The sequence below is a fragment of the Hipposideros armiger genome, unplaced genomic scaffold (genome assembly GCF_001890085.2).
Source record: "Hipposideros armiger isolate ML-2016 unplaced genomic scaffold, ASM189008v1 scaffold_572, whole genome shotgun sequence".
NCBI classification, from domain to species: Eukaryota; Metazoa; Chordata; class Mammalia; order Chiroptera; family Hipposideridae; genus Hipposideros; species Hipposideros armiger.
This window is the reverse complement of record NW_017731922.1, coordinates 491,965-507,202: the sequence shown is the minus strand read 5'-3', so window position 1 is coordinate 507,202 and position 15,238 is coordinate 491,965. Positions and strand designations below refer to the sequence as shown.

The 15,238-nt window shown below is 48.0% G+C and overlaps 1 protein-coding gene across 1 annotated transcript; it reads left to right on the top strand.

Annotated features, from left to right (window-relative positions):
• Nucleotides 1-205: 205 nt before the first annotated feature.
• POLDIP3 (DNA polymerase delta interacting protein 3) lies at nt 206-11,066 on the top strand. Its single transcript, XM_019624021.1, has 6 exons — nt 206-308; nt 2,509-2,688; nt 3,248-3,325; nt 5,679-5,808; nt 7,911-7,977; nt 8,959-11,066. Exons 1-6 carry the CDS (start codon nt 270-272, stop codon nt 9,134-9,136), a joined length of 672 nt encoding a protein of 223 aa, XP_019479566.1. The 5' UTR covers nt 206-269; the 3' UTR covers nt 9,137-11,066.
• Nucleotides 11,067-15,238: the final 4,172 nt, after the last annotated feature.

Genomic DNA, 15,238 nt, shown 5'->3' with positions numbered 1-15,238 from the left:
GAGCACTTTCATGGGGCCCCGGTGGGTAGGGAGCCAGCCTGTCGGGACTTGAGCCCCAGCCTTAGAGGCAAGCCTCCCTGGCACCCACCTCACCCCCCGCCCCCACCCTTGCTTCTCCCTCCAACTCTCACTCCAGCCATTGTCTCTCTACTGTCCTTGCTCCAAATGTCTGTTGAGAGCCTGCATGCCTCATTAGCTTATATTATTTTCAGAATGTATATGACCTGGATGAAGACGATGACGTTGCAGCTCCCGTTCCTAGTAAACAGATGAAATTCTCAGCCTCAGGCAACTTTCTCCACCACATGGTAGGGCATTCTGTGTTTTTCCTATACTTACTGTGTGTGTCTGATCAGGTGGATGGGAGAGGTGGTGAAGAGTAGGGCCTTTCAAGTCAGAAATATTTCGTCATTTGGGTCATAAGATTTTCAGAATCAGAACTAGTGCAACCTGTCATTTTACAAATGCTGAGTCCAGGGTGTCTGTTGACTAGTTCAAGGTCCCACAGCTCGTGAAGTGTGGACTGCAGCTCCCAATTGCTGTGTTTGAGACAGTTTGGGGGAAATGTGGGTGACCCCACAGGATGGAACCCCATTTTCTTCCCTTTGTGGCAGGACATCCTACACATTCCCCTTGGGTCTACGGTCAGCAGCTCCGGCCCCATTCTTGAATTCCCTTTGTTGGTGTGTTAGCAAAAAAATCTGAACTTTGGGCCGGCTGAGTGGCTCAGTTGGTTAAGATTTGGCTTAAGAGCGCGAGCGCTAAGCAACAGGGCCGCCAGTTCGATTCCCACATGGGCCAGTGATGCTGCGCCCAAGCTGAGCTGCCAACAGGTGGCAGGATGGCTCAGTTGGTGTAACAGCAAGATTGCCTGTTTCATGGTGGACTATGCCCACCCGCAACTAAGACTGAACTCGGCACCTTGAGCTTAGAGGCTACGAGCTGCTGACAGACAGCCAGATGGCAACTGGCGCCCTCTACAACTAAGATTGAAGAACAACTTGGGTGGTCCCCTTACCCAATTCCCCAACACTGTTCCCCTCCCCTCAATTCCCCAATAAAATCTTTAAAAAAACAAACAAAATCTGAACCTTACCTGTAGGCTCCACCAGGTACAGCCTGCGTGCAGGGCAGGATGCTAGTCAGATACCATGCAAAGAAGGAAAGAAAGCAGCGTCTGGGAACTTCAGGGAGGTCTGCACTACTCTGCTCAGTGGGTAGAGCCAAATTACTGATAGGGAGGCCGGTGGGCACCCAAGCCTAGTGCCTTTGTTTTGCCTTCAGAGGCCCAAAGACTCAGCTTTGGTCAGTGCACTGTGTGGACCAAACTCCTGATTGTATTTACCACTGAAGCTCCTAAGTGAGTGTGAAGCTGAATGACACCCATTTGTTACAAAGGGGCGGGACCTTTCCAGTAATTAGACTCGTCATCTGCTGCATGGGGTGCTGTCAGCTGGCTCAGTGGCCAACCCTAATTGAGGACCCTAAATGCTTTGTTTCTATGAACTCATTTAAGACGCCTCCTTCCACCCTGTGAGATGGGTCCCATTATTTTCCGTTTTACTGCGAGGAATCAGGCACAGATTTGCTAAATAAGTCTGTTCAGTGTCACCCAGCTTGTAACTGAGGGGTTTGGGATTCAGGTGGAAACAGCTTTGCTCACGGCTCATGTTTAACCACCACACTGTACTGGCTCTTGAGACTCAGAAAGCAGCTTGAGGAATGTCGACTCCAGCATGGGAGGACGCTTCGTTTACACTGCAACCCTGCCCCATTCTCTGGCCTTCTGGCTGCTGCATTCTTCTTCTCTCTCTGAGTCAGTGCCTGGTAAACACTGCCCTAAATCAGCCAGGCCACCTGCCACTTCTGCCTCGTGCCTCTTTCCTCGGACACATTAATACTTGGGACTTGACCGCTTTATAGTTCCAAGGGACCCCACATTCCCAGTTAGGGGTAGTGAGGGAGGGAGGGAACTGTTTCTGCTGGCCTCCAGGGTCAACCTCTGCCAGTGTGTTCCTGACAGCCTAGGGGCTGATAGGGCCAGGCCTGTGCGAGGTGCGCCAGAATGGGGACCGGGAAGCTGGGAGGCTGGCCTTCTTAAGAGTGGGTTCTTAGGCCCAGCCATCCTGGAGCTAATGATCAGTCCATTGTGATAGAAGCATGTCTTGGAATGCACTTGACCCCAAGCTTTTGGCCTCCTGACCAGCCCCAAATGGTTGGGTTTTTATAAAACCTAAATGGTGTGGGTGAGCCTGTGGATCCTGGTCAGAGCTGTGTGGAAGCTCATTGCCAAGGGCTTCTAACACTGGAAAGCGCCTTCTGTGAGTGTGTGTGCAGGTGGCATGTTTGCTCCCCTCCCACCCCCTTCCCTGTGGGATGTCACAGGTAGCGTTTTTGGCTTCAGACTGCTAATGGGAAGCTGGGAGGCTTCGAGGGTGGGGGTTGTCAGCCCCTAGCGGGGCCTCCAGGTCACTAGCATCTCAAATTCCTGTCTGCCTCCTCGTTTAGGCTGGGCTGAGCAGTTCCAAGCTTTCCATGTCCAAGGCCCTACCTCTCACCAAAGTGGTTCAGAATGATGCGTACACAGCTCCTGCCCTCCCCTCCTCTGTCCGAACAAAAGCCTTGACCAACATGTCCCGGACGCTCGTGAACAAGGAGGACTCCCCCAAGGAGCTGCCGTCTGCCGAGGTGAGGTGAAGGTGAAGGAGAGGAAGTGATCACATCAGTTGAGAGTCAGTCTATGCTGGGTGGGCATGTTGTGTGTACCCTGCTGTGTCCTCAGCGCCTCTCTGAAGTAGGCGTTGCCCCCCCCATTTTGCACATGAGCAAACCAAGACCCAGTGGCCCTTGAGCAGAGCGCTCCCAGGCAAGTGGGAAAAACCACTGCAGACAGAGCACTGTGTCCGGTGACACAGCAGCCTGCCCAGAGGAGAGAGCAGCTAATTCCGCTGGGCAAACCCAGGAAGGCTTTAAGGAGAGAGCGCCACCTGAGCTGGGTGGGTCTTGAAACAGGAGTGGCGTTCCATGCAGAGGCTCAGAGGCCTGAGAGGGACTGGCATGTGTGGGAAACGAGAGGCTGCATCCCTTAGCACAGGGCGGTGGGGACATGATGGGCACTGAGGTCCCCTCACCGGAGATGGCCCTCCGGGGTTTCCTCGGGGCCCTCCTAGTCACTTGCCTAGAGGGAGTTCTGCTGCTCGAGCTCGTAGCTGTCCTCTGTCTCTGGTAACGCGCTTGTCTCCGGTAGCCTGTCCTCAGCCCTTTGGAAGGCACCAAGATGACTGTGAATAACCTGCACCCTCGTGTCACCGAGGAGGACATTGTGGTGAGTATTGTGCCCTGCCAGAATTTTCTGTGTCGGGTTCCCGAAACCACCCCCGGGGGCCCTGATTCTCACAGGACTCAGCAGAGAGTTGTATCGGGACTAAGATTCATTCATTACAAGATACAAAGCAAACTCAGCACAGGGGAAAGCTCCTGGCAAAGGCCAGGGGAAACCAGGCACAGACTTGCGGAGTCCTCTCCCAGGGGAGCCACACAGGATGTACTGATTCCCCCGGCACACGTGTGAAACCAAGGAAGCTCCTTAGAGACTCAGTGCCCAGAGGTGTTTTTTTTTAAACCAGGGAGTATCTGTGCAGGCATCCTCTGCCTAGCACCCAGCCAAAGTGCCAGGCTCCCAGAAGGAAAGCAGGTGTTCGGCACAAACCACATTGTTTGCACAAACAGCTCAGGCCCAGTGAGCCACTCTTATCAGTTAGGGTGATGGGAGCCTTCCCAGAATCCCGGTTCCCAGACGCCAGCCAAGAGCCAACCTTAGAAGCAGGGCTTTCAAAGGCCAGCAGTCAGGCCGGCTCTCTTAGCTGTTTTCCGCACATCTTGTAAACCTGGGCCCGGGGCTTGTGCTGGAACGGGTCCTGAATGGGATCCCTTAGTCCTGGGTGCAACACCCAGTGCTCCTTTTCCTGTGAGTCTTCAGAACTTCTGCCTCGTCTAGGGGTTTCACGTGATTCCAAAGGAAAAGGACTGAGGTGGATTGGTGTTCTGTGGTGGTTGAGCCTCTGGATTCGCTCCGGGTTCGTCCTTTCCCACCCTTGGCAGTCATGGGCAAACCTGATTCTGGTGCCTGGGGGCCCAGGTGCAGCCAGGGCTTCTTTTCAACCTTATCTTCATTCAGGTACCAGGAAAAGCTGTTAGGTTAGAAATCCAGGCACCTTTTAAGTCTGAACTGTCAGATCACAGAATGAATGCAGCTGGAGACTTCAGCCTGTCTCTACAGCTGAGCCCCAGGCTCTGGAATGGCCCACACTGGCCGCCGCTGTGTGTGTGAATGACATCGTGGGACACACAAGTGCTGTTGTGACTGCTTTTAAACTGAGCAGGTGCCCCAGTGAGCGGTGCGCGTGAGGATGGGAATTACAGCCTGCTTTGGAATACGTGACAAGTTACCAAGAACTTGAAAAACATCTTCTTGGTTATAGAAGTAATAATAGCTGCCACTCACTGAGCACTTACTGTGTGCCAAGTACTTTATGTGCAGGATCTTTGAAAATATAGAATAGTGAAAAGAACTAATCACCTCCAATTGTCACCACTGAGACAATGGCCCAAAATAGTCACCCTCACCTCTTTTCTACCCAACTAGATGAAGCTGAAAGAACAACAGCAGTGAGATTGGGATCACACCCAGTATTCAGTTCCATATCTTGGTTTTGATATTTGATGTAGTCTCCTTTATCAATAAAAATGAATAATTTCAACGACCTTTTTGTAAGTCTCTTTGTCCTCATAATGGCCTTGCAAAGGACAGTTGCAGATGAAGAAATGGCTTAGCCCACTGAGGCTCGCTAACATCCATGTCCACCTTGTATGTCCCTCTCTGGCCTCAGTCTCCGGTCCGTGAAGTGAGGAGGGATTGCAGTAAATGAGGATGATAATGTATGTACAAAGCACCCCCTTAAAAATGATCTCATTCGATCTTTACAACAACCCTGGGAGGTAGGCTAGCCCATCCTTCTTTTCAGAAGAGAAAACTCACCCTCAGAGAAGTGAATAACTTGCTGGAGCTAGAGGTCACACAGCTGAGAAGAGCCCCAGGGATGACACCCAGGCCTGTCTGTCTGAGAGTGATGAGCTGTCAGTTTTGCTGGGGACTCCTGGTTAGCAGTAAAAGTCCCGTGTCCTGGAAATCACCTCAGTCCAGCCAAGCTGGGAGGGTTGGTCACTCTGCATAAAACTCTAGAATTGATTCCTAACAGATTCCTATGTGACATACTAGCCACTGTCTTTCTTTGATAAGCTTACACATTCATTCTCAGGACAGAGTTCTCTGAGAGAAATTCCATAACCGTTGTCCATGTTGGGGAAATAGGCGCTGCAGCAGGAGGACTTTTGGGGGTGACTTATTAAAGGGCACAGGGACTTAAGGCTTGTAAGCCCAGCCCCATTTCTCACTGCCAGCAAAGCTTGTCCCCTCTTCTGGTCCCATGCTGAGGCCTGTGGACATTCCAAGAACACCACCTAAAACTGAGGCTCCCTGAAAGCTTGGGCGCTGGGGCATATTCAGCCAGAGTGCAGCCACCAGTCAACCCAGAGCTCTCTGCAGTGTGTGAATGGCAGGCAGGCAGGATGAGGGTCTGAAATTCTCCCCCAACCCTAATCCCTCTTGTTCTCTGCAGGAGCTTTTCTGTGTATGTGGAGCCCTGAAGCGGGCTCGGCTGGTCCATCCTGGGGTAGCAGAGGTGGTCTTTGTGAAAAAGGACGATGCCATCACTGCATATAAGAAATACAACAACCGGTGTCTGGACGGTGAGTCGGGGAAAGCACCTGCTTCCTGTCAGGCAGCAGGCCTTCCTCTGGAACTGACCTTCCTCTGAGATGCTCGGAACCTTCTGGGTAGTGCTCAGCTGCCAGCTGCCAGTTCACAGGGCCGTGGGTTTTCACCCAGTCCCAGCACTTAAGCTAGCTAGTGGGGAAACACCATTTATCCACGGATGGTTCTCTTAGGGAGTCTTGGCTAGGAAAGCAAGAGCTATAGCGTCTCCCCTTCCAGGTGTTATTCTGTTCACTGATAGGACACGGGTTCCTTTGAGGAACCTTGTCTAAATATTGGCACCTGCGTGAGCACTGCTTCTAGTGAGTAAACCACTGGTTTCACTGACTTCAGATTCACATCATTCATCTCAGGATAGCCTATGAAGAGTATTTCTGTCCGCCATGCACCTCCTGTCCACTCATTCGTTCTTCTGGTGTTTATTAGAGTACCTACTGTGAACCAAGGCCCTGTGCTAGAAATAGCGATGCAGAGACTAATAAAACCCAGTCATTGGGGGTCCAGTTTGCATTTCCCTGGTGGCTAATGATGATGGCATCTTTTCATGTGCTTATTTATTGGCCGTGTGTGTGTATCTTAGAGAAATGTCTGTTCAGAATCTTTGCCCAGTTTTGGAGTTGTCTTTTGTTATTGACTTGTAAGAGTTGTTTACATGTTCTTGATAGAAGTCTCTTAGATAAATGCTTTGCCAATAACTTCTCCCATTCTACAGTTTGTCTTTTCACTCCTTTTTTATATATATGCATTTCAAGCAATGTATTTCCCTCTAAGCACAGCATTAGCTACATCCCTTAAGTTTTGATACGTTGTGCCTGTATTTTCATTCATCTCAAAATATTTTCTAATTTCTCTTGTTTTTTCTTTGACCCTTTGGTTATTTAGGATTATTTTGTTTAATTTCCATATATTTGTGAATTTCCCAATTTTTCTTCTGAGTATTTAAGGAGAATATATGCATTTTGCTGCTGTTGGGTAGATGTCTGTTGGGTCTAGTTGGTTTATCATGTTCAAGTCTTCTGTTTCTTTGTTAATCTTCTGCCTGGTTGTTACTAAAACTGAAGTAGTGAAACCTTCATCTATTGTTTGTTTACTCTCCTTTTCGCTTTCATTAGTTTTTGCTGCATATGTTAAGAGGCTCTGTTGTTAGTTGCATATATGTTTATAATTGTTCTAATTGTTTTCTTCCTAATGGAGCGACCCTTTTATGTTTTATGAAATGTCCCTGTTTATCTGTAGTAACGTTTTTCATTTTAAAGTCTATTTTGTCTTATGTTAATATAGCCATTCCAGCTTTCTTAGGGTTGCTGTTTGGGTGACATATCTCCTTTTACTTTGAACCTTTTTGTATCTTTGAATCTGAATGTGTCTTTGACAGATAGAATATATTAGAATCTATTTCAGATTAATACTAACTTAATCCCAGTGAGAGAGAGAGAAACGTTACTTCTATGTGGCTCTATTCCGTCTTTTTGTGCTGTTCTTTTTTTTAATCTTAAAAAATTTTTAATTTCTTTATCTTCCCCTTCTTTGTTGTTAACTCTCCTTATCACATTTTCTTTTTATTATGATGATGATGATGATTATTAGTTTCAGGTGTACAAAACAATGCAATAGTTATCCTTTTCACCCCTCACAAAGTGACAACCCCCCCCCACATTTTCTGTACAGTGGTAGTGTAGTACTCAGTAGCAGTTAACCTTTCATGGACAAAGTGGAAGTCTGCATAAGCCTTTGAATCTTCTTTTCTTTTCATTTCATAGCATAAACATTCCCTTACTAACTGCCTCACGTACAAGGTTGCATGGCTCCACACTGAGTCCACTTTCTCTCCTACTTCACTCTCACGTCCTCCTGAATGAAGCAAGGTCCGCTGCCACTTCGCTTCTTGGTGCTGTCATTGCCAAGGTTTCCTGGACCTCCCATACCGGGGTTTTCTTAGTGCTGGGTTTTGCAGAAACCTGGCAGCCCCATCCCCAGGGTGGTGGGTGCTTTGACCCCTGCTGATGGGGGTGGCAGCCCCGGTCCTTTTGCGTGAGATCCATGGTCTCATGGCAGAGCTTTTTCTTTGATTTTTCAGGACAACCAATGAAGTGCAACCTTCACATGAATGGGAACGTCATCACCTCGGACCAGCCTATCCTGCTGTAAGTTCCAAAGGCCACGGTGCTGGGAACCAGGTGGGGCGTCTCTGCTTGCTTACTCTGCATGATTGCCTCTTTATTCCGAGGGGTAAATGCCCGCATCACAGCTCCATTCCATGGCCTGTGCTCTGTGATAGGCAGTTGATCGGGGTGCTTGAATTTGTAGAGTGGCTTGTCTCATAATTTCTGCAGGGAGCTGAGTCCCAGGGGCTAACATTAAGACCTAGCCCCAGCCGTATAATTTAGAGACACCTGAGAAGAAAGTGGAGAGCAGGCCAGGTGTGCCCTCTTTGCACAGCTGTGTGCATTGTCTGAGGGAACAGAATGCTTTCTTGTGATTGACTGATGGAGATGGTGCTAGCTGCTACTCCTTGTTTCGTTACACCCATCTGGCGTCTGTGCCTGGCCTGGCACTGAGGATTGTTTTGGAGTCCGAGATGCATAAAATGTCCAGACTGGCAGGAGACAGAGACCCAGAGAGGATATTAAACTTGCCAGGGTGGGTGGGGGAGTGTGGGGTAGGCCTGAAATAGACTCTGAAGTTAAGAAAGACCATAATTTGACACGCATAATGAATTGTGTGATTTGGACAAGTTTTGTAAGCTGTATTCCAGGACTAAATTATATTCTGAAAAATGTGGGTTTGGTGACCTAATAAGTTTGGGAACTATTGGACTAAACAGTTAAATTGATTTCTTTACTTGAAGACATCTCAGAATGTATAATATGCTGGTGTGTGTGTGACCATCCGTGAAGGACATGCCCTGTTTTCTTAACTTAAAACCCCAGATCACGACAGGCTGCATCTCAGTTTTCTCATCAGCAAATTAAAAAGGTGATAGTTCGCCTCAGACGGGATGAGATAAGGGAGTACGGAAAGCATTACGTTCAGTGCTTAGTTTATAACATGCTCAGTGAGTAGTGGGTCCCGTCCCGTGTAAGGGAAAACTGACAAGGATTTTGAGTCTTCTCTGCCCTCCACAGACGGCTGAGTGACAGCCCGTCAGTGAAAAAGGAGAGTGAGCTGCCTCGCAGGGTGAATTCTGCCACCTCATCCAACCCTCCTGCCGAAGTGGACCCTGACACCATCCTGAAGGCGCTATTCAAGTCCTCAGGGGCCTCTGTGACCACACAGCCCACAGAATTCAAAATCAAGCTCTGAGCGGGGAGTGAAGCAGCCAGAAGTGGGGGCAGAGAAGGGTGGCTCTGTCTCCCAACGCAAAGCTTGTGACCAATGGGCCGTTGGACTGGAGGCCCCCGGGTGGGGTAGAGAGCTTCCTCACTGGACGGGACCTGCCTCTGTGTTGTGTTCTACCCTGTGCTGTTCTGTACGTTAACATTTCCTGTAGTGTGTTTCTTCCCCCTCCACCTCAGCACCAAGGTAGGTGTGTGGCTCCGAGTGTCTCTCCCCGTAACCTCAGCCCCACCACACTGACTCCACTCCTTGTCTGGAAACGGTGCCCTGAGTTGTCTGCGTGGCTTTCTTGTGGCTCCATGGAATACCAGGCAGGGGCTATTTGAAGGACGCTGCCTCTCCTTTTTCTTTTATAAACTTTTCAGGTGGGGAAGGGAAACCCCTGCCACCCTCATGGGAGCCAGGTCAGCTCCAGAGCTGTGCCACCCCCCGGCTTGGTCAATAGAGATGGCCTAGGCGGGGTCTGGTCTCAGGCCTCTTGTTCTCTCACCACAGTTCTCTCACCACAGAGGGCCCAGTGGCAAGGGCAGGGAGAGACTGCTGCTGTGCTGGAAGAGTGCTCCCAGCTCGTGGCCTGGAGGGCCCGGGCTGTCCCGGGCAACCCAGAGGAAATCCTGACGCACGGTTCCCTTTTCCCTTGGGCTGTGCCGGGCACTCCACCCCAGCTCGCGGCTCCTGGCTGTCAGTGTTGGGGGCTCACCTTGTTAGCCCTTCCAGTTCTAGCTAGCCCAGCACTTGTCACAGCCTGGTTGTAGTGTCAGTGCCAGCTCTCCACTAATTCTGTGACTCTGGGTTTGGAGGACTTAAAAGGGGAGATGTTGGCTTGCTCCTGGCCCTTCCTTGCTGGCCTCAGATTCTACAGGATAATGGTCATGGGTGCCGAGAGGCATCTATTCAGCTGCCACCAAGGGGCACTGTCCCCACTATTATAAGGGACCCGTCATCCATGACCAGAGGGCTATTTTCCTGCCCTGGAAGTGGGTGGGAGCGGAGAGAGAAAGCAGCCCTTCCAGGCAAGCAGGGGTGGTTCCCTCAGCCTGGTTCGGGGAGTTGGGGCCAAACTAGAACCCGGGGCAGCCCCTGGATCCCAAGACAGCGTTGCCTCCTGCTGGTTTGTTGGGGCAGTAAGAGGAGTCCAGGCTGACAGAGCTGGAGAGCGGTGGGGAGCAGGATGCTGAGAGCTCTGCAGAAGCCAGGAGCAAGTGCTGTGACAGGCACGAGCCCAGAAAGGAAAGGGCCTGAGACAGGAAGAGCATCTCAAGACCTGCTTGGTTCCAGCCCAGTGAAGAAAACCCTGGAAACGCATGTTGCCACAGTTATGTCTGAAGCAGGAAGGACCCGGGGTTTGAACCCAGCTGTCCTCCAGCTCTGAGGTTGCCCAAGAATGCAGTTTCTGTCCCCCTCTTCCCCATTGAACGGGTGCAGACTTCTCACAGTTGGAAGACATTCCTCCTACACTTTTCCCATTTGGGCCCAAGAGAGCACCAGGCGGCAGGACCTGGTTTCTCAGGTCCTAAGCATGGTCTGGTCACTGCGGACTGTGCTTCGAGCAGAGACGGTAAACATCCTGCCTGCATGGCGTTATCCTCCCCTCCCTGCAGCCCCAGCCAGGCTGCTCTGGGCGTCACAGTTTCCTTGAACCAGCTGCAGCAGCCTGGGCACCTGGACCCAGTCCTCAGAGAGCCGTGTGGCACGTTGATGCTGGAGCCTGTCTGCCTCCCCTGCTCACAGGATGTCACTGTGGGAAACAGAAGAGAAGGTGCTAGGCCAGTCCCTGAGTCCTTCCCTCCCATTTCCCTGTATCCCCATGTGTCTGTTCAAAAGGAGAGGAAGAATTAAGGGACGGAGGAGACTCTGTTACGTATCCATTTCTGAATAAACATTTGTAATTCCTACCTCTGAGTTGTCATTTCTGTTACTAAGTGTCCTTGTGGGATGTGACACCAGAAACAGGAATTCTCCTCTGCTCTACTCACCAGCACTGACCTTGGACAGTACCTCACAGGACTCTGACCCAGTCTCCACAGCAGAGAGCGCGCGCGTGCGCGCGAGCACTGAAGGCTGTGGAAGCACCTGGCACGGGAACCTGGGACCTCCTGGGCCCAGAGGGCCTTGTGGGTATGAGGGACGGTCAGCTCCAACACAGAGCTGGATCTGTTCCTGGGCAACAAGGGAGCTGACGGATGGCTTTTGCCTTGGTTTTGAAGAAAAACTCAGAAATAGGCCTCTTAGATCCAGTATGCATTAGACAAAAATTAACTAGTTGATATTTTTTTATTGTAAAATACACATAAATTTTCCTGTCTTAATAATTCCCCATTCTTCCCTCCCCCCCAGCCCCTGGCAACCACTGTTATACTTTCTGTCTTTATGATTTTGACCACTCACATAAGTGGAGTCAGAATATTTGTCTTTTTGTGTCTGGCTAATTTTAACATAATGTCCTCAAGGTTCATCTATATTGTAGCATGTATCAGAATTTCTTTTTTAAAGCCAAGTAATATTCCATTGTGTATATACACCACATTTTGCTTATCCTAAGTTCATCCATTGATGGACAGTTGGGTTGCTTTCCTGTTTTAGCTCATGTGAATAACGTTCCTGTGAACATGGGTGGACAGATCCCACTTTCAGACTCTGCATCCAGTTGTCCTGGGCATATACCCAGAAGTGGAATTGCTGGGTCATATGGTAAATTTTATTTTTAAGTTTTTGAGGACTCAGTATTCCAATTTCCAACGGGAGCTGCACCATTTGACATTCCCATATAGTTGTATTATGGTATTAGAAGTGAAACACTTTCTCTTCTGGGAAGAGGGAATGGAAGTACTTACCCCTATTTTTACGAAATACAACCCTGGACATCTTATAGAAAACAAGATTGAAAGGTGGAGAGAAGAAGACTGACTGGGGACCTCAGGACCCACGGGATGACTGACACTGAGCTCCCCAGATTTTCCTTTTGCTTCACATATCTCAAACTGGGTGCTGGAGAAGCAGGACCACCCCCAACCCAGCCCCCCACCGCCCTGTCCCCCCCCAAAATAAAAAGTCCAGAAAAAAGGTACCTTAGACTGAAAGCCAGAATCAACTTCACCCGGAAAGGCCAAGTTGGGAGCCTAGATTTCCAGCCTTAATGTACTGGGGGCACCCCAAAATACCTGCAGGGACGATGTCAGAGAAGCACAAAGTAAGGAGCTGGGACTTGACGTTCATATCAGTGGAAGCCACAGGAGGAGAGATGAGGCACCCCAGCCCTCCCAAACCAGGGTGTTAACCAGCAGAGCTGTAGGACGATGGAAATCACCCCCACACAACAGTAACTAGGAGACACTGCCACCCTGGGTGTCCGCAGCCATCATAAGGAGCCTGAACTTGTGCCTTTCCATCCCCATCAGAGGACTTGCCCTGTAACATGTACATAAGATCCAGAGTTTTCATAACATATCCAAGATGTCCGTGTTTGAGTAAAAAATCACTCATTTCCAGGACCAGGAAAATCTCAGCTTGAAGGAGAAAAGACAATTGACAACACTGAGATGACAGACATTACAATGATCTGACAAGGATTTAAAAGCAGCCATTATAAAAATGTGTCATCAAGCAATTAGGAACACACTTCACAGTCTCGGCAGAGAAACAGAAAATATAAAGAGCCATTTAGAGTTAAAAAATAACAAAAAAGCCAATGGAGGAGAAAGGAAAGAATCCGAGAACTTGTAGTTAAAACTGTAGAAATTACCCAATCTGAAAAATAGAGAGGAAATAGACTTTTAAAAGTAGTAATAAAGGACTTCAGGGACCTATAACAAAAAGTATAAAATGTGTCAGAGTCCCAGAGGGAGAGAAGAAGGGTGAAAAAGTAGCTGAAGAAATAATGGCTAACTCCCCAGAAATGGCAAGAGATATAAACCTGCAGATTCAAGAAGCTCAGATGACCCCCAAACAAGATAAACCTAAAGAAATTCACATCAGCGCACATCATAGTCAAACTTCTGAAGACTAAAGACAAAAAAATTTTAAAAGGAGCACATGAGAAATGATTCCTTATTTATGGGGAAAAAACAATTTGATGACAGAAGATTTCTCATTAGAAAACATGAGGCCAGAAAAAATAATTTAAAATAGCAAGGAAAACTGTCAACTAAGAATTCTACATCCAGCAAAAATACTCGTCAGGAATTAAGGAACCTTGAGGCTTACTCAGATGAAAGAAAGCTGAGAGAATTTGTTGCCAGCAGACCTATCCTAAAGGAATGGCTAAAGAAGTTCTCTAAACCTAAAGGAAAAAATAAAAGAAGGAAACGGAACATCCAAGAAGAAGAAAGAAGAGAAAGAGTACAACTATGGGTAAATCACTTTCCTTCTCTTGAGTTTTCTAAATTAAAGTTGATTGTTGAAGCAAATGTTATAACATTGATGTGTTTCTCTATGTAGAGGAAATAATTTATAAATGGCAGAGAGCAAAGTGATACAAAGAGGAAAGTTTTCTACATTGAAACTGGTAAAATGTGGACAACAGTACATTGTGGTAACTTATGTATATATAATGTCATTCTTAGTGCAACCACTAAGTTGGCAAGAAATCAACCCAAAAATCGTGATAAAGCAAAATGGAATTTAAAAAAAACATTTAAATAACCCAACAGAAAGCAGGAAAAAGAAAACAAAATGGGAGACAAGCTCAACACACCACTAAGTACATTAAATGGAAATGGTCTAAACTATATCAATTGAAAGACAAATTGGCAGAGTGGATGAAAAAACACAACCTATGCTGTCTACAAGAAACTCACCTCAAATGATACAGTATAAGGAGGTTGAAAGTAACAGGATGGGAAAATGGTAAATATGCAAACAACAACAAAAAAGTTGCTATAATTAGTATCAGATATTTTAGACTTCAAAGAAAGTGACCAGGGACAGAGGAGGAAGGTACATAATGAAGAAAGGCTCAACCCACCATGAAGACATGTCCTAGGGCCGGCCGAGTGGCGCGATGGTTAAGAACTCGCTTGGGATGCCAGAGGGCCCCGGTTCGGATCCCACATATGAGGGCCAGTGACATTGCCCTCTATAGCTAAGATGCTGAACAACAGCTCAACCTGGAGCTGGGCTGCTATGAGTCGCCGGCGACGGCGTGGGCTGCAGTCCCTGTGGCAGTGGGTTGCCATGGGCTACCGTGTGTGGCCAGCAGCCAGCGTGAGCGGCCAGCAGCCGCAGTGAGCGGCCGTCCAGAAGCCGGCGACTGATCTGCCTCGCCAGGGAAGAGCGCAATGATGGTGCAAAGTTGGGCCAGTGAAGCAACATCCTCCACAACTAGATTGAAGAACAAAACGACAGCAACTTGTCTGTCCCCCTTCCCCCAACTCCCCAGCACTGTTCCCATCCCCCCAATTCCCCAATAAAAAAATCTTTAAAAAAAAAAAAAAAAGACATGTCCTAAATATGGATTTACGAAATAACAGCTGTAAAACGATGCAAATCCTAGTAGAATGGAAAGAATAGCAAATCCACACTATACTTGGAGATCTCTCTTCACAACTGGAGAACAACTAGACAGAAAATCAGCAAGGATGTAGAACTTAACACCATCAACCCACAGGATCCAATCAACATAGAAGACTCCACCCAACAGAATACAGATTCTTTTCAAGTGCCTATGGAACATACATCAAGGTAGACCATATCCTGGGCCATAAAACAAGTCTTGACAAATATAAAAACAAATTATACAGTGTGTTCTTTGGTCACAGTGGAATAAATAATTCCTGGGTTAAAGACTGAAAGCTTTCCCTCTCTTAGAGGCAAGAGACAAGGCTGTTCACTTTCACCACTTGTATTAAACACTGTATTGGAGGCTCTAGCCAGGGCAATTAGGGCAAAAGAAAAAGAATCCAGATTGGAAAGAAAAGTAAATTATATAATAGATGACATGGTCTCATATATAGAAAATGCTAAGGAATACTCTAAAATACTACCAGAACCAATAACAGCAAGGTTGCAGGATACAAGATCAATTGATATACTTGCCATGAACAATCTAAAAATCAAATTAAGAAAAGTTCC